This window comes from Lutzomyia longipalpis, chromosome 1 (assembly GCF_024334085.1).
Source record: "Lutzomyia longipalpis isolate SR_M1_2022 chromosome 1, ASM2433408v1".
NCBI classification, from domain to species: domain Eukaryota; kingdom Metazoa; phylum Arthropoda; class Insecta; order Diptera; family Psychodidae; genus Lutzomyia; species Lutzomyia longipalpis.
The window spans coordinates 20,530,712-20,553,219 of NC_074707.1; the positions used below are offsets into that span (position 1 = coordinate 20,530,712).

Here is a 22,508-nt window from a genome sequence, read left to right on the forward strand (position 1 = left end):
AAATTCCCCTTTAAGAATTTTCAATGAAAAATGGTAAGTTTGCTGATTGCAAAAATTAACGCGATTTTGCTTCTTGTTTGTGTCTCTTCTCAAAAACCAAAACTTCACACAAAAAATACATTTTTACGGACAAAAGTCTTGCCGCAAATTGTTCCATTTGATTTTGGGGATGAAGTGATAAATATGTACGACATGGTTTCGGCAACGTGTACGGTGAATAAGGGTGATCCTCCCATTGATATCACATGGAAAACATCCACGGGGCAGAAGTTGACGACAAATGATGGTATTCTCATAAGTCGAACAAGTCAGAGGATTAGTACGTTGAGCATTGAATCCGTAAGGGCAAGACATCGTGGAAATTATACGTGTGTTGCTAAAAATTCTGCTGGAAAGGTTGAATATTCAGCTGATTTGGTCGTTAATGGTTTGTGCAGGATGTCTCCCTATATACAGTCTCCTTTTTTGATTAAAATTATGTTTAGTTCTTTCTTTAATTAAATTTTTGTTAAGAACCTTCCATCACTTTATTTTGATCCATCCACGTACTTTCTATCGTCGTAAAGTTCTCCCACAAATTGCTCCCTTTGACTTTGGCACGGAGGACATCAATGAGATGGATCCAGTTTCTGCATACTGCAGCGTCAATAAAGGTGACCTCCCGTTGAATATTTATTGGACACGAAATGGCCGAAAAGTTTTCACAAATGACGGCATCCTCATCAGTAAGACGAGCCAGAGAATATCTGTTCTTAGTATTGAATCTGTACGAGATCGCCATTCAGGGAATTATACATGTTGGGCTGAAAATAGTGCAGGAAGTGTGCATCAGAGTGCTCAATTACATGTGAATGGTTATTAGGATTTTTCTCAATTTTATTGTCTGTAAATTTTTAACGTTATGTTGTTTGTTTTTCTTTTCGTTTTCATCCACATTTTCCTCTGAAAGTTCTCCCACAAATCCTTCCCTTTGACTTTGGTGATCCGGTGGATGAGATGGCAATGGCTACGGTGAATTGTGCCGTCACCAAAGGTGATTTACCCCTTGAAATCTATTGGGTTTTCAATGGGAAGAGACTTTCCAGCAATACGGATGACATTCTCCTGACAAGGAGTGGCCAGAGGATTAGTATGTTGAGCATAGAAGCAGCCAAGTCCAAGCATCGTGGAAATTTTACATGTGTAGCGAACAATTTGGCAGGACAAATGGAATTTACAGCGGAATTGAAAGTGAATGGTACACCCAAAAGCTGCTTAAGAAGTTCTATAATTTAGTAATTAAATAGAGTTGCGAAATGTTCTATTGTCAAATTGATAATAGAGATAAGCTTAGAAATTCTCTACCTATCTACTTTCTCAAAATTTTAGAACATTTCCAACTTTGCGTGTGAGAGAGAACATTCATTAGTCATCGTTGTTTGGAGCAAAATCCCTTTTTAGTTTAAATTGTTTTGTGGCTGTAGTTTTAATTGATTACACCTCTTTGCTTCTCCACCTCCTACACCCCCACCCCATTCAATCCTCTTCCTGGGAAAACAAATCCATTAATTATATTTCATGGAAGCTTTTCGCATGATGTGACAAACAAAATGAAAATCTCCCTCCGTACACAGTTCCACCGCACATCATGCCTTTCTCATTTGGGGATGAACCCATGAATCCGGGTGATAGTACAGCGGTGAATTGTATGGTGACAAAGGGTGATCTTCCGCTTACATTCAAGTGGCTCCTCAATTCGCAAGAGGTGGTCTCAGGGCAGGGTGGTGTGACCATTGTGAGGATGTCACAGAGACTGAGTGCCTTGAGTATTGATGCCATTTCCGATAGGCACCGCGGGACTCTCAAATGCATTGCACAGAATTGGGCAGGAAAGACCGAAGCAGAATCTGAGTTATTTGTTAATGGTAATTGAGGGTAATTTATCAGCCCACTGAATGCTTGTTTTTTTTTGTTCTTTTCTTTCACTTCCATCCCATCTCCTTGAAAAAAAAAACTAACAAAAGTCCCTCCTCAAATAATTCCTTTCACCTTTGGGAGTGAACCATCCAACTTTGGGGAAATCTCGGGGATTCAGTGCTTAGTACCCAAAGGGGATCTCCCGCTTGACATTCACTGGACCCTCAATTCCGGACCAATTGTTTCGGGTGAGGAGGAAATCACGGTGACACGGTTGAGTCCACGAAGTAGTTCTCTGAGTATCGATAGTCTTGGCTGGAGGCATCGTGGGGTGTACAAATGTGTCGCAACAAATGCAGCCGGAAGTGCAGAAGCAACATCAGAACTTAAAATTAATGGTATTTTATTTCGTTCGTTGAGTGTGTCCTTTTGGGCAGAAAACTTTTTTCTTATTTTGTGTATCTGTAATTTTGAAGAGACAGCAAGGAAGCTTTCTAAGCATGGTACACCTCTGTGGAGAATTTTATTGAATTTTGAAAGTTGGTTATACAGCGAAGCTCTTGCAGGAGAAAATGTAATGAAATCCCAAATGCAAGAGGAAAAGTTCTTGTAACATTTTCACTTGCGGGACAAAGTTTTTGGTCCTCTGTGTACCATATGGTGGTTACTTTGTACATATAATATTAAATCAAATTTTGAAATATGAAATTCTAAGTTCTAACTTCGGTTCTAACAGTTATCTTGGCTCAATTTTTCACTTTTCTTTCAATTTTCGAAGAATTCACTCTTTGATTGAAGGTTTAAGAATTCTTTTCTAACTGTTTTCTCTTTGACTAAAGAAGATCCTACAAAGGACCTACAAATTAAAGCAAAAGATTTGGTATTCTCCCTGATTTACCATAAATGAATAAAATTTTGAATTAATTCAAAAGCTTCCCGCACAAGTCACACATTTATGGTAAGGAGAAGAATGTCGTCCAGCATGAAAAAGGGACGAACAAACGAACAAGGAAATTTAATCAAGAATTCCATGCAGATACTCCTTGCTGTCTTTTCATGGAACATACAACAGCAACAGTATAGTGGCTCAATTGCCATGGTATTTTAGTCTTTTTTACGCTTAGTTGACCTCCCCTATCCAACCAATTTTCTTCCTCCTTTGTCCACGTGCGAATATCCTTAAAATACTGTCATCATGTCTGTCTCTCTGCTTTTACTCCGTTAAAGTTCCACCACAAATTATTCCATTCACGTTTGGGGATGAAGCTTCGAATCCAGGCAATAGTCACGCTGTCCATTGCACGGTTACTAAAGGTGATGTGCCAATTGACATCAGATGGTCACTCAATGGGCAACCACTTGTGAATTCAGAGAATGGTGTGACGATTTTTCGAATGTCACCCAGATTGAGTTCGCTCAGCATTGATAGTGTTGGGGGTGCACACAGGGGTGTTTTTAAGTGTACAGCCTCCAATGCAGCCGGAACAACGGATTATGCAACAGAATTGACTGTTAATGGTACCTTTTATCTTTTGTTGAAGTTTTTCCACGTTTGTGTGTGTGGATCTAACTAATTTTGTTGCCTTTTCTTCATTCATTCGTCCTATTTTCCCATACCCACCCCCAACAACAGAAGTTCCTTTATATTAAAACACGTTGCGCATAAATTGTACGTACAGTTTCACCGCAAATACTGGCATTTGCCTTTGGGGATGAGGCGTCGAATCCGGGGGAGAGCATTGGTGTGCAGTGTATGGTGACAAAGGGAGACCTCCCTGTGGAGATTCAATGGATACACAATGGTGAAGCAATAATGTCTGGCAGGGATTCATTTACAATTTCACGTCTCAATCCGCGTACAAGCTATTTAAATATTGAATCTCTCGGTGGTATTCATCGGGGTATCTACTCGTGCCAAGCGAGAAATGCAGCTGGATTGGCCAATCATTCTGCACACCTTCATGTCAATGGTATTATGTACAACAGAACATAGAGCAATATCGCATCATAGGATTCTAATTATTATTGCTTTCTGTGCCCTTTGAATTTAATCTCTTTGATTTATTTCTCTGTAAAAATATTATTTTCCAAGAAGAATTTTTATTTTTGGAACCTAAATTATTTTTCAATGAAAAGAGTTTTCTTTATTCTTCAAGAATTATCATCAAAATGGGAAAATAACATTTTACATTCTTGATGATGATGATTCCTGGAAAATATCTTAATATTTTCTTTTGAAACACTTTAAAATTTTCTTTTCTATTTTGATCCCTCTCTATGTCCATCCACCCCCTAGTTAAACCCTACATCAATCCATTTGCCTTCGATGGAGATGCAAATTTCGGTGATAGTGTCCAGTTGACGTGTCACGTGTCAAAGGGTGATTTACCACTTAAAATCACATGGTTATTCCGTGATATGCCACTTCTCAGTCATTTGGGTGTTATGGTAACGAAGATTGGGGATCGATCGAGCTTCCTCACGATCCCCGCCGTCACAGCAAATAATGGTGGGATGTACACGTGTAGAGCCATCAATTCTGCCGGAACATACAATCATTCCTCCATGCTCAATGTTAATGGTTTGCTCCTTCACAAAACAATTTATATATAAATGTTTTTTGTTCTTTCTTTCTTTTTATTTGTTATCTCCACCTCAACCAACCCGAAAAAAAAAGTTGCTCCCCAAATTATGCCATTCGCTTTTGGGGATGACCCATCAAACTACGGTGATAGTACAGCTGTCCAGTGTATGGTGATTAAGGGTGATGCTCCACTCGAGATTCGTTGGTATCTCAATAATGAGACAATTACAAATGGAAAATTTGGTATTTCCATTATAAAGATGTCAGCAAAATTGAGTTCATTGAGTATTGATTCAATTAATGATAGGCACAGAGGCAATTTCTCATGTCTCGTTTCCAATAAGGCTGGAAAGACATTCCATACGGCTGAACTCAAAGTTAATGGTTCGCAAAAGTTTGTTACTCAAATGAAGTAATTTTTGTGATTTATTAATATTTTTTCTTGTTCAATATTCTCTTGCTTTTGGTTTTTTTCTTCCTGAATTTTCGTGAAAGTTGTGCAAATGAGTATATTCGTTTAAGGATAAGAATAATCTTGCAGAAAAATATTTAGAAAAACAATAAGAAAAGGTGTTCCTATTATAAAATGGATCATCTGAGAAAAGGCTCTAAAGAATTGATTAAAAATACGAAAAAAAAATGACGTCACAAATGTTGAGGAAGTATTTTTACGCCTCATGCATTGAAAAGCACAATAAGCACAATAATGACGTCATTGTTTGCATTTTTGTACAAATTTTTAGAATAATTTTCAAAATATTCTCACTAAAGAATTTTCTAATAGCGAATTCCTATTTTTTTTAAATTCTTTACAAGATTACGTATAAGGAGGAAAAGGGATTTTTTATATAGAGAAACAGTTAAACTCCTTTTAATTGAAACTTAACATGAAGAGTTTAAACAATAAAAATTTTATTTTTCCATGTCAAAATGACATAGTGAAGATTTTTTTAAATTATGTTATGATCTTAGCTGAAAAGTCTGCAATAGAGTTACCAACAAACATGGGAGAGACATAGTTTGTGTGCCGTTTGTGTTTAACTTCCAGATGAAATATCCAATTTAGGAGGGACGACAAACTTTCACACAGTTTCTTTCCTATGTACTGTACATAAATATCATATGCATAGTGTACATATTGTTATCACAGGAAAACCATAAATTCAAAAGCAAGAGAATTGCATGTTGTGTTGTAAGAGGAGAGTGAAAGAGAGAAGAGAGAGTGTGAGGTGAATTTGTCTCTTGATTTTCATGTTGATTCACTTTTCCATTCCTTCGCCCACAAAGTTCCACCACAAATCCTCCCATTTTCCTTTGGGGATGAGCCAGCAAATTCAGGCGATAGTGCTGGAGTAACGTGCATCGTGACAAAGGGAGACTCCCCCATAAACATTTCGTGGGAATTCAATGATGAATACCTCAGCAGTGGTGATGCAATGAATATTATTATAAATCGCATTTCGGCAAAATCCAGTTCACTAACCATTGATTACGTCAATGGGGAGCATCGGGGTGTTTACAAGTGCATGGCAATGAATACAGCTGGCAAAGCGGAGTATTCAGCTGTATTTGATGTTAATGGTAAAGTCAAAAGTTTCACAGAGAGGGAAATATTGGTTTTCCTCGTTGCTTGCTACATTGTAGCTACAACGATGAACTTGCATTGCATATGAAATATCCTTTGTTACCCTTTATTTCTTTATTTAATTTAGAAGATTTTCTAAATGCTTTTTCCGTTCAATTTTATCCAATAATGAAAAAAATCTTCTTTTAGTCCTGCCCAACATCCATCCATTCTCATTCGACGGTGAGGCAAATTCGGGGGATAGTATTCAATTGACTTGCCATGTGTCGAAGGGTGATTTACCGCTGGTGATTAAATGGACACACAATGGGAATCCCATTTATTCCCATTCTGGCATCTTGGCGAATAAAATTGGTGATAGAATTAGCTTATTGACAATATCTTCCGTTGAGGCAACCCATTCGGGTATCTACACATGCATAGCATCCAATTTAGCTGGAAAAATGAACTTTTCCGCTGAACTATTCGTCAATGGTTTGTGAAAATTGGTCTAACGTTCAATTTTCTCTTTTTTTCGTTCTTTTCTGTATATCCTCTCGTTTTTTGTTTGACAACACACAAAGTCCTTCCACACATAAGTCCTTTCACCTTTGACGAGGACATTTTCAATGGGGATTCGGTCCAGGTGACGTGTCATGTGACAAAGGGGGACAAACCACTGAATATTTCGTGGAAATTCATGAAGGAAGAGCTGAGACCGAGTTTGGGGATCAATACAATTAATCTAGGGGATAAAACGAGTATGCTCATCATATCGTCCGTATCAGCTGGACATATGGGGGAATATCAATGTCTTGCGGAAAATGGGGCAGGAATTGTGGAGCATAGTGCTCAACTGAATGTTCATGGTTCGATACAACATTCTACAATATATCGTTCGAATTTTAATTTGCTCTGTTTGCTTTCTTTTTTTTTTCTTCTTTATTTGCATATATTGGGAACCTTTTTTTGGTGTTTTTTTTGTGCCTTCCTTTCAAAATGGAAAAAAAATGCTTGATCCTGTGTAAAAAGTTCCACCCCACATCAATCCTTTCTCCTACGAGGATGACATCAATCTCGGGGATTCCATTGATTTCCTCTGTCAGGTCTCCAAGGGAGATCGTCCTGTGAAAATTTCATGGAACTTCCATGGGTTGTCGGAAATGCAAAATTTGGATATACGAACAAAGAGGATATCTGAGCGTTCATCGCTACTTTCAATTAAAATTGTCAAGCCAGAGCACAGTGGTAATTACACGTGCACTGCATCCAATATTGCCGCAACGACGAGCTACACGACAACACTCACAGTCAATGGTATTTTTTTATTAACTCTATACCTACATATATAGTGAAAAGGATAAGCTTTGCGTGGAAAGTAATTTTTCCTAATTTGCACACAGTAATTAATCAACTAACTTTTTTTTGGATGTGAAAATTACTGGTTTTGGTGAAGGATGCACTCCTCTTGATGCCAAATTAATGAGGCTTTAGGATTTTCCTTCCATGGAAAATTATGCGACAAACATACTACTTTTAATAGTTTTTTTTAAAATTAATAACCTACCCTGTATTTTCCTACTGAAAATTTATCTCAATTTACTGGGGCACAATGCTAGAATCATTGATTTTGCAAAGATACAGCAAAGAAGTGATTTGTTTCGAGAGCTTTTCGGGGGATGTTCTAAATCAGCAAAACTTCGGGGAGGCAATTTGTAAAATACATACAAATTTTGCACGAGATCAGCATATTGAGACTCAAAGTGTGTTTGCAGTACTCCCAAAAATTACTCCATTCATCTTTGGGGATGACCCACCCTTTGTGGGTGATCTGGTGACGGTACAGTGTGCTGTGGGATCAGGTGATATGCCACTGAAGATAACATGGCTCCACAATGGGAAGCTACTGGATGCTGCGATGGGTGGTGTGACGATTCAGCGTCAGGGTAGGAGGGTGAGTGTTCTCACCATTGAGGCAGTTTCTGCTGAGCACATTGGAAATTACACGTGTCTTGTGGAGAATCACGCTGGGATTGTCAATCACACGGCCAATCTGTCGGTTAATGGTTGGACGTTTTCCGTTTCTTCCTCGAAATGTTGTTCCGTGTAGTTTTTCTTTTATATTGCTAATTAGATTCTCATTTAATTGGCTTTATTTTCTCTTATTTTCCTTTTTCTCTCTCTTTTTTTGCCTTCCTCCACAACCACCACATGATAAAATCCCATTAGTTCCACCCAAAATTGCTCCTTTTGACTTTGGGGATGAACCACTAAATTTCGGGGAACCTGCATCGGTTCAGTGCACCATCTTGGGTGGAGATTTACCCATAAATGTAACGTGGTTGCTGAATAATAAGAGTGTGGATATTTTTGCGGATATTTCGGTTGCCAAAATCGGCAAAAGGGTCAATGTGTTGACCATTGAAGCTGTAACAGGGCACCATGCTGGTCTCTATTCGTGCTATGCCACAAATCGTGCCGGAGCTACTGATTATTCAGCTCAACTGGCTGTTAATGGTGCGCTTTAATGTTTAAAGTAGAGCTTTTTTATTGATGTTCTTCCTACTTTTTCTTTTCTTTATTGTGTATGCTTATCCCAGTCCCACCGAGAATCACACCCTTCTCCTTTGGGGATGAAACAATGAATTTCGGTGAACCTGTTTCCGTTCAATGTACAATTTCCGGTGGTGATTTACCCGTAAGTGTTACGTGGAAATTCAATGGGGAGGATCTTCAGCCCTACTTGGAGATTCTCACTGAAAGTCGAGGGCAGAGGATGCATAATTTAATGATTGATTCAGTCTCGGCTAAGCACTCCGGAAATTATACGTGCCAGGCTGTCAATAATGCCGGAAGTGTGGCACATACATCGGTGCTCAGAGTTAATGGTTATTACAAGAAGTCATTTTAGTCTCTTTTATTTTTATTGTGAGGGACGATGTTATAATCTCTGAGTATTAATGCAGTGGAATGGAATATTTTTGAAATATTTTCATTAATTTTTCTTTTCAAATGTTAATATAAATTAGGAAAAAAAATCTTTTTGTTTAAAATAATTACCAAAATCAATGGATTAATACTCAAGAAGATTTATCGCAATTTCTTTTATGTTTTCTCCTTCAACTTTCCGCCCTAAATCCTCAAATATGCGGGGAAAAGTTCCACCAAGAATTGTCCCGTTCTCCTTTGGCGATGAGCCGGCAAATTTTGGGGATTCAGCGAGTGTTCAGTGCTCCGTGACATCTGGCGACTTTCCAATTCATATTCAATGGCTCTTCAATGGACACCCCCTTACGGGTGACATGGGGGTATCCACATCGCAAGTGGGTAAACGCTCCAATGCACTCAATATTGACTTTGTTGAGGCATCCCATGCTGGCGATTACACGTGCGAAGCTGCTAATGACGCTGCCACAGTCAATTCGACAGTCCAACTCGTTGTTAATGGTTTATATGCAGATTTTCTTTCTTTTTTTTTTTGTTGTGTATTCATTTGCACCGAGTTTCCTTTCTATTTTAGTGCATTTTTTCATTTACATACTGTTTTTTTGGTTGTTCCCTTCGAGGCTTTTCCGCAATTCCTCCTTTCAGTGTGCTTTTAGTAAAATTGCACAACGAAATCCTTTTTCTCAACAAGCTTGAAAGTTAATTTAAAATGAATTCTGTAAATTTTTTATTAAGTTGAAAAAGCAGAAAATCCACTTAAATTGAATGGGAAAATGCAACTGTGCAGTGTATTGAAATACAAAAAATTAAAATTTTAATGATTTTAAAGATCTTTTTGTGAAATAGAATATTTTTGTTCATTGTGAGGGCTGAGGGGCAAATAATAATCATTATAATGAATTATTAATTTGTGATAGTTTTGATACATAATATCGTAATGCATATACTTGCAGTCCCACCAAAAATTGCCCCATTTACATTTGGGGATGAGGAAATGAGCTATGGTGATACAATATCAATTCAATGCATTGCTTCCGGTGGCGATTTACCTGTGAACTTTTCATGGCTCCACAATGGAAAGCCTCTCGGTGGTTTCTTGGAAATTGTCACGGAAACAAGGGGAAAACGGATAAATACCCTAACAATAGATAGTGTTGCGGCAAAACATATTGGAAATTACTCATGTAGAGCACAAAATCGTGCTGGTGTTGCTATCCATTCGTCCGAGCTTCGAGTTAATGGTTTGTGGTGTAACCCACTGAGTTATTAATTTCACTCTCTTTACTGCTATACTGTGTTATTTTCACATCCCATCATGATATCCCTCCGCAACCACTATCCTGAGGAAATACATTTAGGGTACAACAAGGATGATATGAGTTTTCCGGGAAAATAAAATTGATTTTCTTTTCATAAAATTCGGGATTGATAGGTCATTAAAGTTTTGTTTCTAGCAAAAAGAATTCTGTAAAATTTGAAAGACGAGGATCATTCTTGAGACAGTTCTTGAAATGCGGGGTTTACTTTTCCTTCTCGGTTGAATAAACAATCTCATTTATATAGCTCTGGAGAAAAGGGCGTAAACCTGGGGGAATTTAATGATAAAACCATTAAATTTAATTAATCAATAATAAATTCACAGCAATGTTAATATCTTTCACTCCACGTGAATGCCATCACATACAACCCGTAAAGTCCCACCAAAGATTGCTCCCTTTACCTTTGGGGATGAAGCAATGAATTATGGAGAGACTGTTTCGGCACAATGTACCATTTCCGGCGGAGATTTACCTGTGAATGTCACATGGTACTACAATGACCAACCCCTGGACGCATATTTGGGTGTCTATACGGAAAAGCGTGGCAAACGCATTAATAATCTCATGATTGACTCTGTGGCGGCCAAGCATATTGGGAATTATACTTGCGTAGCCATCAATAGAGCTGGCAGTGTGCAACATTCAGCGGAACTACGGGTGAATGGTGCGGAGGCCCACCTGTCGCTCACATTCTTTGATATTTTTCTCTCATTTTTTCTTTTATATTTGTTTTTTAATCGATTGATGAATCCCAAGTTCCATTTCATTCTTGCTCTTTCGCCTCATCATTCGTTATATATCACTTTCAGTTCCACCAAAAATAGCTCCATTTGATTTTGGGGAGGAGCCCGCAAATTCTGGAGATTCTGTGTCAGTGCAATGCACTATATCATCCGGAGATTTGCCAGTAAATATTTCATGGTTATTTAATGGGACACATATTGATCCAGCTGATGGTGTAGATATACTAAGAATTGGAAAGAAGAATAGTGTCTTAACAATTGATACCGTGAGGTGGACACATGCTGGCACCTATGTGTGTCAAGCATCAAATCGTGCAGCTACTGTGGAAATATCTTCTCAATTAGTTGTTAATGGTAAAATTATGTTAGACAAAAATCTCTCGCACTAATTCGCTTTTCTCTTTTCCTTCTTTAACCACCTTCCCCCTCAAAAACCATCCAAAATGATTTCCACACACACACACTAAAAGTTCTGCCACGAATCATCCCGTTTGCCTTTGAGAAGGGACCTGCGGTAATGGGGCAGGATTTAACGTTGACGTGCTCAGTTCCGGATGGGGATCTCCCAATTGGTATTCAGTGGTATTTCAATGGGGAACCCATATTGAATATGGACGATATGTCCACTATGAAGGTGGGACGAAGGACAAGCGTACTCACCATTGAATCCGTGAGAGCTCATCATGCGGGCAATTTCACCTGTCAGGCAAAGAATGGGGCTGGAAAAGCACAACATTCAACGGAATTGAGTGTCTATGGTGATGATAAATGGAATATAGCTTCGTGATTTTCTTATTGTTTCTTTTTTTTTCATGCAAAAATCAATCGTTTTCAATGATTAATGTAGTGGAAATCGTTGCGCAGATTTACGATGTGCAAAAATTGAGATGATTTGAATCATTTATTATCATGTAAAGCTAAGCTTTCTTACAAATTGTTCTAAAAGAAGAATTTATTATGCTAAAAATTCAAAAGATCTTATCTCTTGGAAATTTTATTCATTTTCAAAGAGTTTTCCAAATTTCTTTACTCACTATAAACCGAGATTGAGCAAATAATCTTACAATTTTAGCTCCATAATAAACTCATTTAATCTTCCGAGAGCTTTTATAAGAAAGCTTCAAATTGAATTCCAGGAAACTGTATAAAAAAAATGGAGCGGGAAATAGAATTTATGGACCTTTTCCGGAAAAGATTTTCCAAGAATTCTATATTTATTTACAACCCAGGAAGTGATTAATTTAGGGGGAGTTTTTCTTGCCAAATGAAATTAAAAAAAAACTTTCTTTTGTAATGGAAAATTGAAAAAAAAAGAAACGATTTCCTCTGCAAAAAATTGAACGCAATTGTATTTTGGGGAAATTTTTATCGATTTCTATTTTAATTTATATTTGTTATTTTTAATTAATTAATCCATCCCCCTTTGCGGGACGTGATCCCCTAAATTCACAGGTTTATACACATTTTTTTTACACGTAAATTCCCTCTTTTATCTCCCCATGCAGTTCTACCAAAAATAGCTCCGCTGGTATCCGGAGATGAGCCCCTATTTTTGGGTGACTATTTTCAATTAAATTGCGCCGTGGTTCACGGAGATTATCCCTTTAATATCACATGGTGGTTCAATAATGCGCCCCTGGACCGAGGGATGGGCGACATGACGATAACAATGCTGGGAAAAAGGAGCAGTTCGCTGAATATTGAGTCAGTTATGGCTCATCATGTCGGAAATTACACTTGTGTGGCTGCAAATAGAGCTGGAAATGCCACATCCACAGCCAAACTCACTGTTAATGGTGATTTTAACCACATTACCTACCCTACCTAACACTCTATCTCACCCATTTCACCCCTATTCAGTCCTTTTTGTCTTGTCACACTGTCGCTTTTTTTTAAACTGGGATGAGAGTGATTTAAAAGTTCAATTATTGCATTTTCTTGCGGATTTTCATAACATTTTCTACGCTTTTTATGAAAGAAAAAAAATTCTACTAACCACCTTCAATGTAAAAGAATACCTTCTTCAAGATTTCATGAGCAGGAAGAGAATTCATTAAATTTCTTTTCTTGCAAAAAAGTATTTTAGGAGGAGGAGGAGGAGGAAAAAAAAAGCTCCAAAGAACCAATTATGTGTGGTTGTGAGCTTTTGTGAATGAGAGTGGATTAGATGACGTAAACATGGGTGGGGAGGGGAGGTAATTAAAAGAGCGGTCTAATTGTATATATGAAATTACCCTCAAAGTGTTGGTATTTAATTTTTCTCGTCTTCTTCTCGTTGTATTCTCCTCATGCTTACATTCACGCTCGAAAAAAATGCCTTCCGGGGGGTGCGGCATACACAATGTGATGAATATTGAAAAGAATTGCCGCAAATTCAACCCTTGGCTGTGTCAACGGACACCGGCAATGAAGGCGATTATGTCCAATTAACGTGCATAGTGTCCAAGGGAGATTTCCCAATAGCCTTTTCGTGGGCACTAAATGGGCAGCCGGTCACGAGTTCAGGGTTAAGAGCGGTCACAACACTCAATGTGGGGCGGCAAACAAGGTAAAATGGCTAAACATAAATCTTGTGTGCACTGTGAAGAAAAATTAGTTGAATAAGGGATAATTTGGTAAATTCTGGCAAAATTAATCAGAAAAGATTTTTAAAACATTTTTTTGGGTATTGCTGCTTTTTACTTTAGAATAATGAAGCTTTTATTATAATATTTTGTATATATAATAAAGGGTTAAAAGTTCCAAAAAAGCTTAATAATCGTGTGGGTTACTGTGGTAATTTATACCAATACTTTCCATAGCAAACTTTCACAGTGTTACAGAGTACAATAGATTAAACTTCAATCAAAGAGCTTTCCCGCCCCAAAATATACCAAATTAGATGTACATACATATACGAAAGCTTCTTATTATTTTAATTATGCTTAGGGGATAGAAGATGAGAAGGAGAAAAATGTAATTCATTGTGACAAGAACGGATATTAGGGAGAAAAAAAGGAAGTAAAAGCTCCGCTATATATGGGGAAGGAAATGAATCCTTCAAGCGTGACATGAAAGACACGCCATAAGAAGAGAAAAAATGTACAAAAATATGCATGAGCTTTTTTTATTTATTAGTTTTCTGCCGCCTTGTGATGAGGGGTGGGAAAGTGTGTGTGGGGAGAATAAAGGGAAATTTATTTATATACAAATTGTAATGCTACATAGCAATGTTGTAATTTTTCTCACATTTGTCTCCCGATGACGCTCATGGACATCTTCCGTGGATTTACTATACATTATACAAATTTTTTTCTACATGCCCGGTTGTCTCCGCTCCCCCCTCTTTGGGGATTTACGTGTAGTTTGCTGATTGTACAGAATGTAAGGCATCACCATGCTGGATTGTACACTTGCACAGCAAAAAATCCAGCTGGAAATGCTACAAAGTCCGCCACGTTGGCAGTTAAGGGTATATTACATACAAACCAACACCAAAAGCTTCTCTTTTGCATTAAATATGTTTGCCTTTCAACGGAATATGAAAAAACAACATTCTTTCGCTTTGCTCTCCTCTCTCCATAATCCACCAAAGAATATTCCTGCATTTATATTTTTTTTACTTTGCTTCTCGGATTTCTTTTCACACACCCACACTCGAGCTGCCCTTTTTTCCCACCTTCGTCATCACCAGACCCCAGCTCCTGGGGGTTTTGCACGGAGTGAAACAAGGGGGTGTCGAGTTGTTTTGTCCTCGATGGTGAAAAATTCACCGATCCGGAAAAGTCGAAGGCATAGTGCGAGAGGGATTGAAAAGATGTTTTTCCTTCTGCCACTCTTCTCCTTCATATTGACGTATTTTTCTCTGACCCTCGAAAAGGGACGATTCTTTTTCTAATCATCCCCCCCCCCCCCCTACACACTATGGGGGGTGGAATGGGTAGTTTTTTTTTACTCGTCGAAAAAGCTCTTCCCCGTCATTGAATCTAAGGGGTGGGCGCTATGTTCTAGGAATGAGTCTGAGCGCAATAAAATTGCCCCGCCCATATTGTCCTTATCCCCCCATGTTCCACCACTTCCTGTCTGCGGCGCTCACGGTGGAAAGACTCAATTTGCAACAAAATCCCGTCACTCTCACTCCCATCCACTTTTTTTCTTTATACTAACAGATAGTTTTTCTTTTTACTATGTTGCTTTTGGTGATGTTTTTTAGAGTAAAAAAAAAACTGCATGACATAATCCAATTTAGAGCCACGAGATGATAAATTGTGCTTGAAAATTTCGTTGCATCAACCGTGTTTGCATATAGAGAAAATCTATATATCTTTCGGGAAGTTTTTTGTGAATTTATATTCCGGAGAAGAAACATTTTACCTATATACATATTTTATTGGGAAATCCGGAAAAATCAATATAAAGTATATTGCATGATTTTGCAATTTTCACCCGAAAAGAATGCAATAAACTTGAAGAAAAATTGATTAAATTCTATTTCAATAATATCAAAAATATTTTCATGCTTCTCATCTCGCATAAAGATTCTTTTATGAAAAAAGACGTTTAATAAAAGATTACTAAAAGTTCCTTCTTATGGCTCTAAATTAATTGCTATTTTCTATGTACATTTTATACTAATTTCAATTAACTCTACTAAGTTGTCCCAATTAACTTTCTTTCTTTATTTTTCGTTAAATTTAATGTATTTTTATGCTAATTGATTTTCCAAATCTCTGGATTTTTCTGGGGATTTTGGGTTAATCAATACGTCCGGTCGTCCGTCATTTGCATGCTTAGAGAAAAAAGCTTTCTGTGTGTCTGGATGCGAAAAATTCCCAGGAGTTCTAATATGAATTTTCTGGACGTTCCAGTTCCACCACGTTGGATTCTGGAGCCAACTGACAAAGCTTTCGCTCAGGGTTCAAATGCCAAAGTTGAGTGCAAAGCCGATGGCTTCCCAAAGCCACAGGTTACATGGAAGAAGGCCGTTGGTGATACCCCTGGGGACTATAAAGATCTCAAAGCCAATGATAATATTCGCGTTGAGGATGGTACGCTCTTTGTCAATAATATTCAGAAGAATAATGAAGGATACTACCTGTGCGAAGCTATTAATGGGATCGGAAGTGGACTTAGTGCTGTAATACTCGTTAGTGTTCAGGCTCCACCGGAATTCACGGAAAAACTACGAAATCAAACCGCACGACGTGGTGAGCCTGCGGTGTTGCAATGCGAAGCAAAAGGCGAAAAACCCATTGGGATCTTATGGAATATGAATAACAATCGTCTAGACCCAAAAACCGACACTCGTTACACCATTCGCGAAGAGATTCTGACCACTGGAGTCATGTCCAGCCTGTCCATCAAGCGTACCGAACGCAGTGATTCCGCTCTCTTCACCTGTGTAGCAACAAATGCATTCGGAAGCGATGATGCTAGCATTAATATGATTATCCAGGAAGTCCCAGAAATTCCCTATGCGCTGAAAGTCTTGGATAAATCCGGTAGGACAGTTCAGCTAAGTTGGGCCAAGCCATACGATGGAAATTCTAACCTTGACCGCTATGTGATTGAGTCAAAGAGATCTCGTGGTTCATGGGAACACGATGTGGAACGTGTCTTTGTTCCAGGACATACAAATGAAGCTCAAGTACAGAAACTAAGTCCAGCAACAACCTACAATATTCGCATAATTGCCGAGAATGCCATTGGTGTGTCTGATTCATCGGAAGTTGTTACAATTATTACAGCTGAAGAAGCTCCATCAGGAAAGCCCCAAAATATCAAAATTGATCCCATTAGTCAAACTGCTCTGCGTGTTTCATGGAAACCACCACCAAGATCTGAATGGAATGGAGAAATTCTTGGATACTACGTTGGGTATCGTCTTACAAGCACCAATAGCTCCTACATCTACGAAACTGTGAACTACGTGACTGAGGAGGGCAAAGAGCATAGTCTTGAGTTGAATAATCTCAAAACTTACACACAATACTCGGTGGTAATTCAGGCATTCAATAAGGTTGGTGCGGGTCCTATTAGTGATGAAGAGAAGCAGTACACGGCTGAAGGGACTCCCGATCAACCACCCAGTGATACAATCTGCACAACACTCACATCTCAGACTATTCGTGTGTCCTGGGTGTCTCCGCCCTTGGAATCCGCTAATGGCATCATTAAGGGCTACAAAGTGGTTTATGCTCCAAGTGATTTGTGGTATGGTGAGTATCAGATTTTGCCTCAATTTATCCTTCAGCTCACGAATAAGTGGGTGAATTTATTTGTTTTCATCCAACTAAGGAGAGCAATAATGTGTTTGTGTGTCTCATTCTAAAGCTTTACAATGTTCCTTTTTTGAGATTTTTAATTCCTTTATTGGAAAAGAAAATCAATCAAAAAATCTTCTTTTTTTAAAATTCTGTGAGAATGGAAAAGGTTTTTAATTTAACTTTAAAGTTTCAAAAAAAAAAATTAAAGAAAATGAGGGAAAACATTTTAGAATGAGACGTACGAACGTTGTATGGGAAATCCCCTCGCTTTTCATCTAATGATGCATGATGGAAACTCCTTTAACATTTTCTGCTTCCTTGCGTCCACCCTTTTTGTCCGTGTCACGCTCCAGATGACAAGAACAAGGATTACAAGAAGACCGCCTCCAGTGACACGGTTCTGCATGGTCTGAAGAAGTACACAAACTACACGATGCAAGTTCTGGCCACTACATCGGGTGGTGATGGTGTACGCAGTGCACCCATTCATTGCCAGACTGAGCAAGATGTTCCTGAATCCCCAACAGATGTAAAAGCTTCAGTAATGTCAAATAAGGCGATTCTCGTGTCATGGCGACCCCCAACCCATCCTAATGGCGTTATCCTGCAGTACAATGTGTACGTGAAAGGTGAGGGGAGTGATGCAGAGCCCACTGGACAGAAAGTTCCTGCATACCAGATGAGTTTGGAAGCATCGGGATTGGAGGTGAATAAACCATATGAATTCTGGGTGACGGCGAGTACAATTATTGGGGAGGGGCAACCCAGCAAGACTACCATTGCAATTCCCAATGATAAAGTCCCAGCAAAAATTGCATCATTTGACGACACATTCACGGCAACATTCAAAGAGGACACTAAACTCCCCTGCTTGGCTGTTGGAGCTCCCACACCAGACATTACGTGGAAGATTAAGGGGGTGGAATTTACGCCAACCGATAGAATGCGTCAACTGCCAGAGGGGTCACTTTTCATCAAGGAGGTCACACGTCAAGATGCCGGGGAGTACACGTGTGTAGCTGAGAATTCCATTGCCAAAGATTCAATCACGCACAAATTGATTGTTCTTGCACCGCCACAATCACCCCAAGTTACCCTCACGACCACCACAACGGACTCCTTGACGCTCAAGCTGAAGCCCCATGACTCCGATTCTGCCCCACTGCACGGATACACCCTGCACTATAAACCTGAATTTGGAGATTGGGATACCGTGGAGGTGGCTGTTGATGCTCAAAAGTACACCATTGAGAATCTCTTCTGTGGCTCACGCTATCAAGTCTACGCCACGGGGTACAATACAATTGGAGCCGGGGAAGCATCTGATATACTAAATACACGCACAAAGGGTTCCAAGCCAATCCTGCCAGAAATGTCTCGCTTCATTGATGTCTCATCTAACTCCATTACACTCCGTTTGCCGGCATGGAAGGATGGTGGATGCCGTATGTCGCACTTTGTTGTGGAACACAAGAAAAAGTAAGTAAATCCTTTTTGTCTATTTCTTTGGGATTTATCTCTGCACTTGAGATGATGGCAAACTGACACAAATTCCCATTTTCTCAACACTCTCAATTTTAAAAAGTCTTTACGCTCTGGCGGAATTTTTTTTGCTGTGAAGAAGAAAAGAACATTGATTTTCTCCACAGCAGCAGATTTAGAGAAAGTTTGTTTTCAAAGAACTGAAAAGTATTTTCTTTCTATTTTAACTCTTTTTCCTCGGGAAAGGGAAATGTTGTGCAGAGTATTTTTTCCTTCTTACAATAAAATGCAATCAATCTCTTTTTGCAACAAAAACCAATTGACTTAACAACACACAATCTTACCGCAAATATTTTTCTCTTTTTCTCTTTCCTTTTCCGCAACTTTTCAACATGCAACGCTGTGGTTGTGTGCATTCCTTGTAAAGGGATCAAACGGAATGGAATCAGATTTCGAATAATGTGAAACCAGGTGGAAATTTCGTGGTGCTCGACTTGGAGCCAGCAACATGGTATAATTTGCGCATCACAGCTCACAACAGTGCAGGATTTACTGTAGCTGAATATGAATTTGCCACGCTCACAGTGACGGGAGGTAAGTGCCATGAAAATTACATTTTCAACACTATTTTATTTGCACACAAAAAATGAGCAATTTAGTCAGGCACACTTAATACTTTTTCCCAAAAAAAAATGATAAAGTTTTTAAAATCCTTTTCATAAAAAAAGTTCTTTGAGAGACAAATTGAAATTTCCTTGCATGATGGTTGCATGATAAAAAGCAAATAAAATTGGAAGAATTTAAATTAAAGAAAATGTCCCGCAATGAAATATAGAGTCATAAAAGAAAGACTTTTCTCTCCCTCTTCAGTTTTTTTCTCATCATTTTAATGAAATTTTTCTCATTTACAACCTCGCTACTAAAATTCCCTTTGCAAATTAATTTTAAATTGAAAAAAAAAAAACAAAAATAGTGTTCTTTGTTCAGTCAATATGAGAGAAAAGCGAAGATTAAAATAAATTAATTTAAAAAAATAATAAATTTCCCTGAAACAACCTAAAAAATTCTAAATTCTTTTTCGTAGTTTTATATTTAAAATTTATTAAAATAAAATTTAAAATTCAAAATTTTTTATGGAATGATGTTAAGTAGATGTTTATACTTTTCTTTATTAGTTAAAAAAAATTAATTGTGGGTACTTGACACACATAGTTGAGAGTTGAGTTCCCTTCCATTTAAAAAAATAAATAATCCCTTTAATTGGTAAGTTTGCTTAATGGTTACGGGTTCTCTCAGTTTCTTTTAGCGGCATCGCATTTAATCATCTTTTTTGTCATATTTGTTCATTGTTGTTTACATGTTAATATATTTTTTAATGGAACGTTTTCTCTGTCATGCTTAGTTAATTAATAAAATCAAGTCAGTTCATAGATTAAAAGAAAACTCGTCATTTCATGAAATCGCAGTTTCAAGATTTTGGGAGATAAATAAGAAGATAAAGGCTTCAAAATCATCCAAAAATTCCGCGGAAATAAATGCTTTGCATGGGGACACAGTCAAAATTATTCATTTTCGGAAAACAAGAATGTTTGAAGAAACGTCTGTCTTAAACCTCTTAAAATAATAAGTTTTTAATTTTTTTTTGTATCTTTAAAATTTCGATAAAAAAAACATTAAACTCGTTAATTAAAAGAACAGTAAAAGTCTTCTTCAGCTTAAAAAAATTGTCTTCATTCTTTTGATCAATCTAAGAATTAGAAACTCGACAGACTTTTCCAAAAACGCTCCAAAATTTTATATTTCGATTGGTAACAGTTAGGGGTTTTATTTTTCCGTAAAGGCCGTGTTATTGAGCTGCCTAAAATGGGAACTTCTACCAAAATTTTTGAATATCAGCTAAGGAAGCTAATTGAAGCTGAACCATATCTTACCGTTGAGAATCTTGCTGAAATTTTCAACACAACCGAAAGCAAAATTAACGAACATATTCAAAAATTTGATTTGCGATTTGTTCTTTGGAAATATCTGCAAAATCATCTGTCCTATGAAAATATGCGTGAACGAAAGGAATTCTCAGAGATTATGCTAATGATGGAAGATGAGGAAAGTCCAATTTTGCAAAATATAATTACGGGGGATTTTATGAGAATTACCTTGATGACACCAAGAGAAGGCGCTGAAGGGAGTGAAGACAGATACTTCCTAGAACCAGGCAGGCCAATGCATTTCCTCTTATCAATATGGTGGGATATTCAAGGATTAATTCACATTGAATCTACGAAGCCTAATCAGGAAATGAATTCGGAGCTTTACAACCAAATACTTTCACGATTGAATGATAAATTGATTGAGAAGCGTCCTGAGCAGGTGAAGAACAAGAGTATCATCATTCTGCAGGATTATCCAGCTTCATCACTTGTCTTAAGGACTACTCGGGAATTTAATTGGACATTCCTACAGCAGCCAAAAAATTCACCAGATATGAATCCAACATTTTACTATTTAAACCAAAAAGTTCATGAAGTTTTTCGCAATAGAAACATGAGGAGTCAAAAGGAAGCTGAAGATACAGTCAAGGAATATTTATTATCAAAACCCAATTCGTTCTACGAAAAGGGAGTAAAACAATTACCAAAAAGATGGAGAAAAATTGTTGATATCGATGGGAAATATCTTTAATTATTTTTATGGGAGATTTTTTTTTAATAATATCAGGGTTATATTTTATTGTTTTATCAAAATTTTTGTATAATAAAATGTCTATGACTTAAGATTAAAAAAATATATAATTATTCGGGAAATATATGAACTGACTTGATATTGAAAAATAAAGAAAATGTAGATTTTTTTTTAAATTATTAGATATTTTATTACCTAATCTACCTCCCTAAATATTTGATGTATATTAATGTAAATTTTTCAAAAACTTCCCTTCTTTGGCTTATTTTTGCTATGAAATTTTGAACGAATATAAGTTAAATTTCGAGAAACCGCTTCGAATGTTCTTTAAAAATTTCTTTAGTATTTCTAAATTCTAGCATTTTTTCTTAAAAAAAATTAATTTCAATTTTGTCTCTAATTGGCAGTGTGTTAAGTTACCTCTCCTATAAAGCTTTTCCTTCTCAATTTTTCTTTATTATTCTATGCTAAAAAAATAATTTTGCATAAGAATAATTAATAAGAATAAAATTGTATCCTTTTTCATTTTAATTGTTGTAAAGATAAAAGAACTTTATTAACAAAAAAAAAGAAAGATATAAAATTTAGAAAATTTTTATTAAAAAAAAATATGACAAATTAAGAAAATAGAAAAAAAGACAAATCGTGAAAATTGGTTGTTTCAGGGACAATTGCACCCCCGCGCAAATTACCTGATCTTACTGCTGAGGACACCCTACGCATCATCCTGTCCAATTTGAACCTAGTGGTACCTGTAGTTGCCGCGATACTAGTTATATTAATTGCCATAATTGTGATTTGTATCCTGCGTAGCAAGGGACATCATCACAAAGGTATTTTAACTATAAGGATAATTAATGCCAATTTTTTCTCTTTTTTCTCGGTTTCTTTTTCTTCTTCCTCAAAAAAACCTTTATTTGGATTCCTATCCTGCCCCTAACCAAAAAAATATCCATCCTCTTTTATCCCCTCACACAAACACTTCCGGAAAATCCTTTGAAAAAATAACCAACCACATCACACTTGAAATATCCTTTCGTACCATTATCC

The 22,508-nt window shown here is 37.3% G+C and overlaps 1 protein-coding gene across 50 annotated transcripts in view; it reads left to right on the top strand.

The window, feature by feature from the left end:
• The window catches only part of LOC129796334 (cell adhesion molecule Dscam2), a 66,226-nt gene that overhangs the window by 29,200 nt on the left and 14,518 nt on the right, over nt 1-22,508 (top strand). For 30 of the 50 annotated variants that reach the window (XM_055838295.1, XM_055838256.1, XM_055838266.1 and 27 more), the window contains 4 exons: nt 12,558-12,848; nt 15,900-17,249; nt 17,651-18,776; nt 19,207-19,373. In XM_055838295.1, the coding sequence (XP_055694270.1) occupies nt 12,558-12,848; nt 15,900-17,249; nt 17,651-18,776; nt 19,207-19,373 (2,934 nt within the window). Of the gene's footprint in view, nt 1-3,123; nt 3,415-7,076; nt 7,362-11,118; nt 11,407-12,557; nt 12,849-15,899; nt 17,250-17,650; nt 18,777-19,206; nt 19,374-20,619; nt 21,525-22,123; nt 22,292-22,508 lie in introns of those variants that run through there. The other 20 variants (XM_055838350.1, XM_055838406.1, XM_055838491.1 and 17 more) reach the window with 6 other exon arrangements.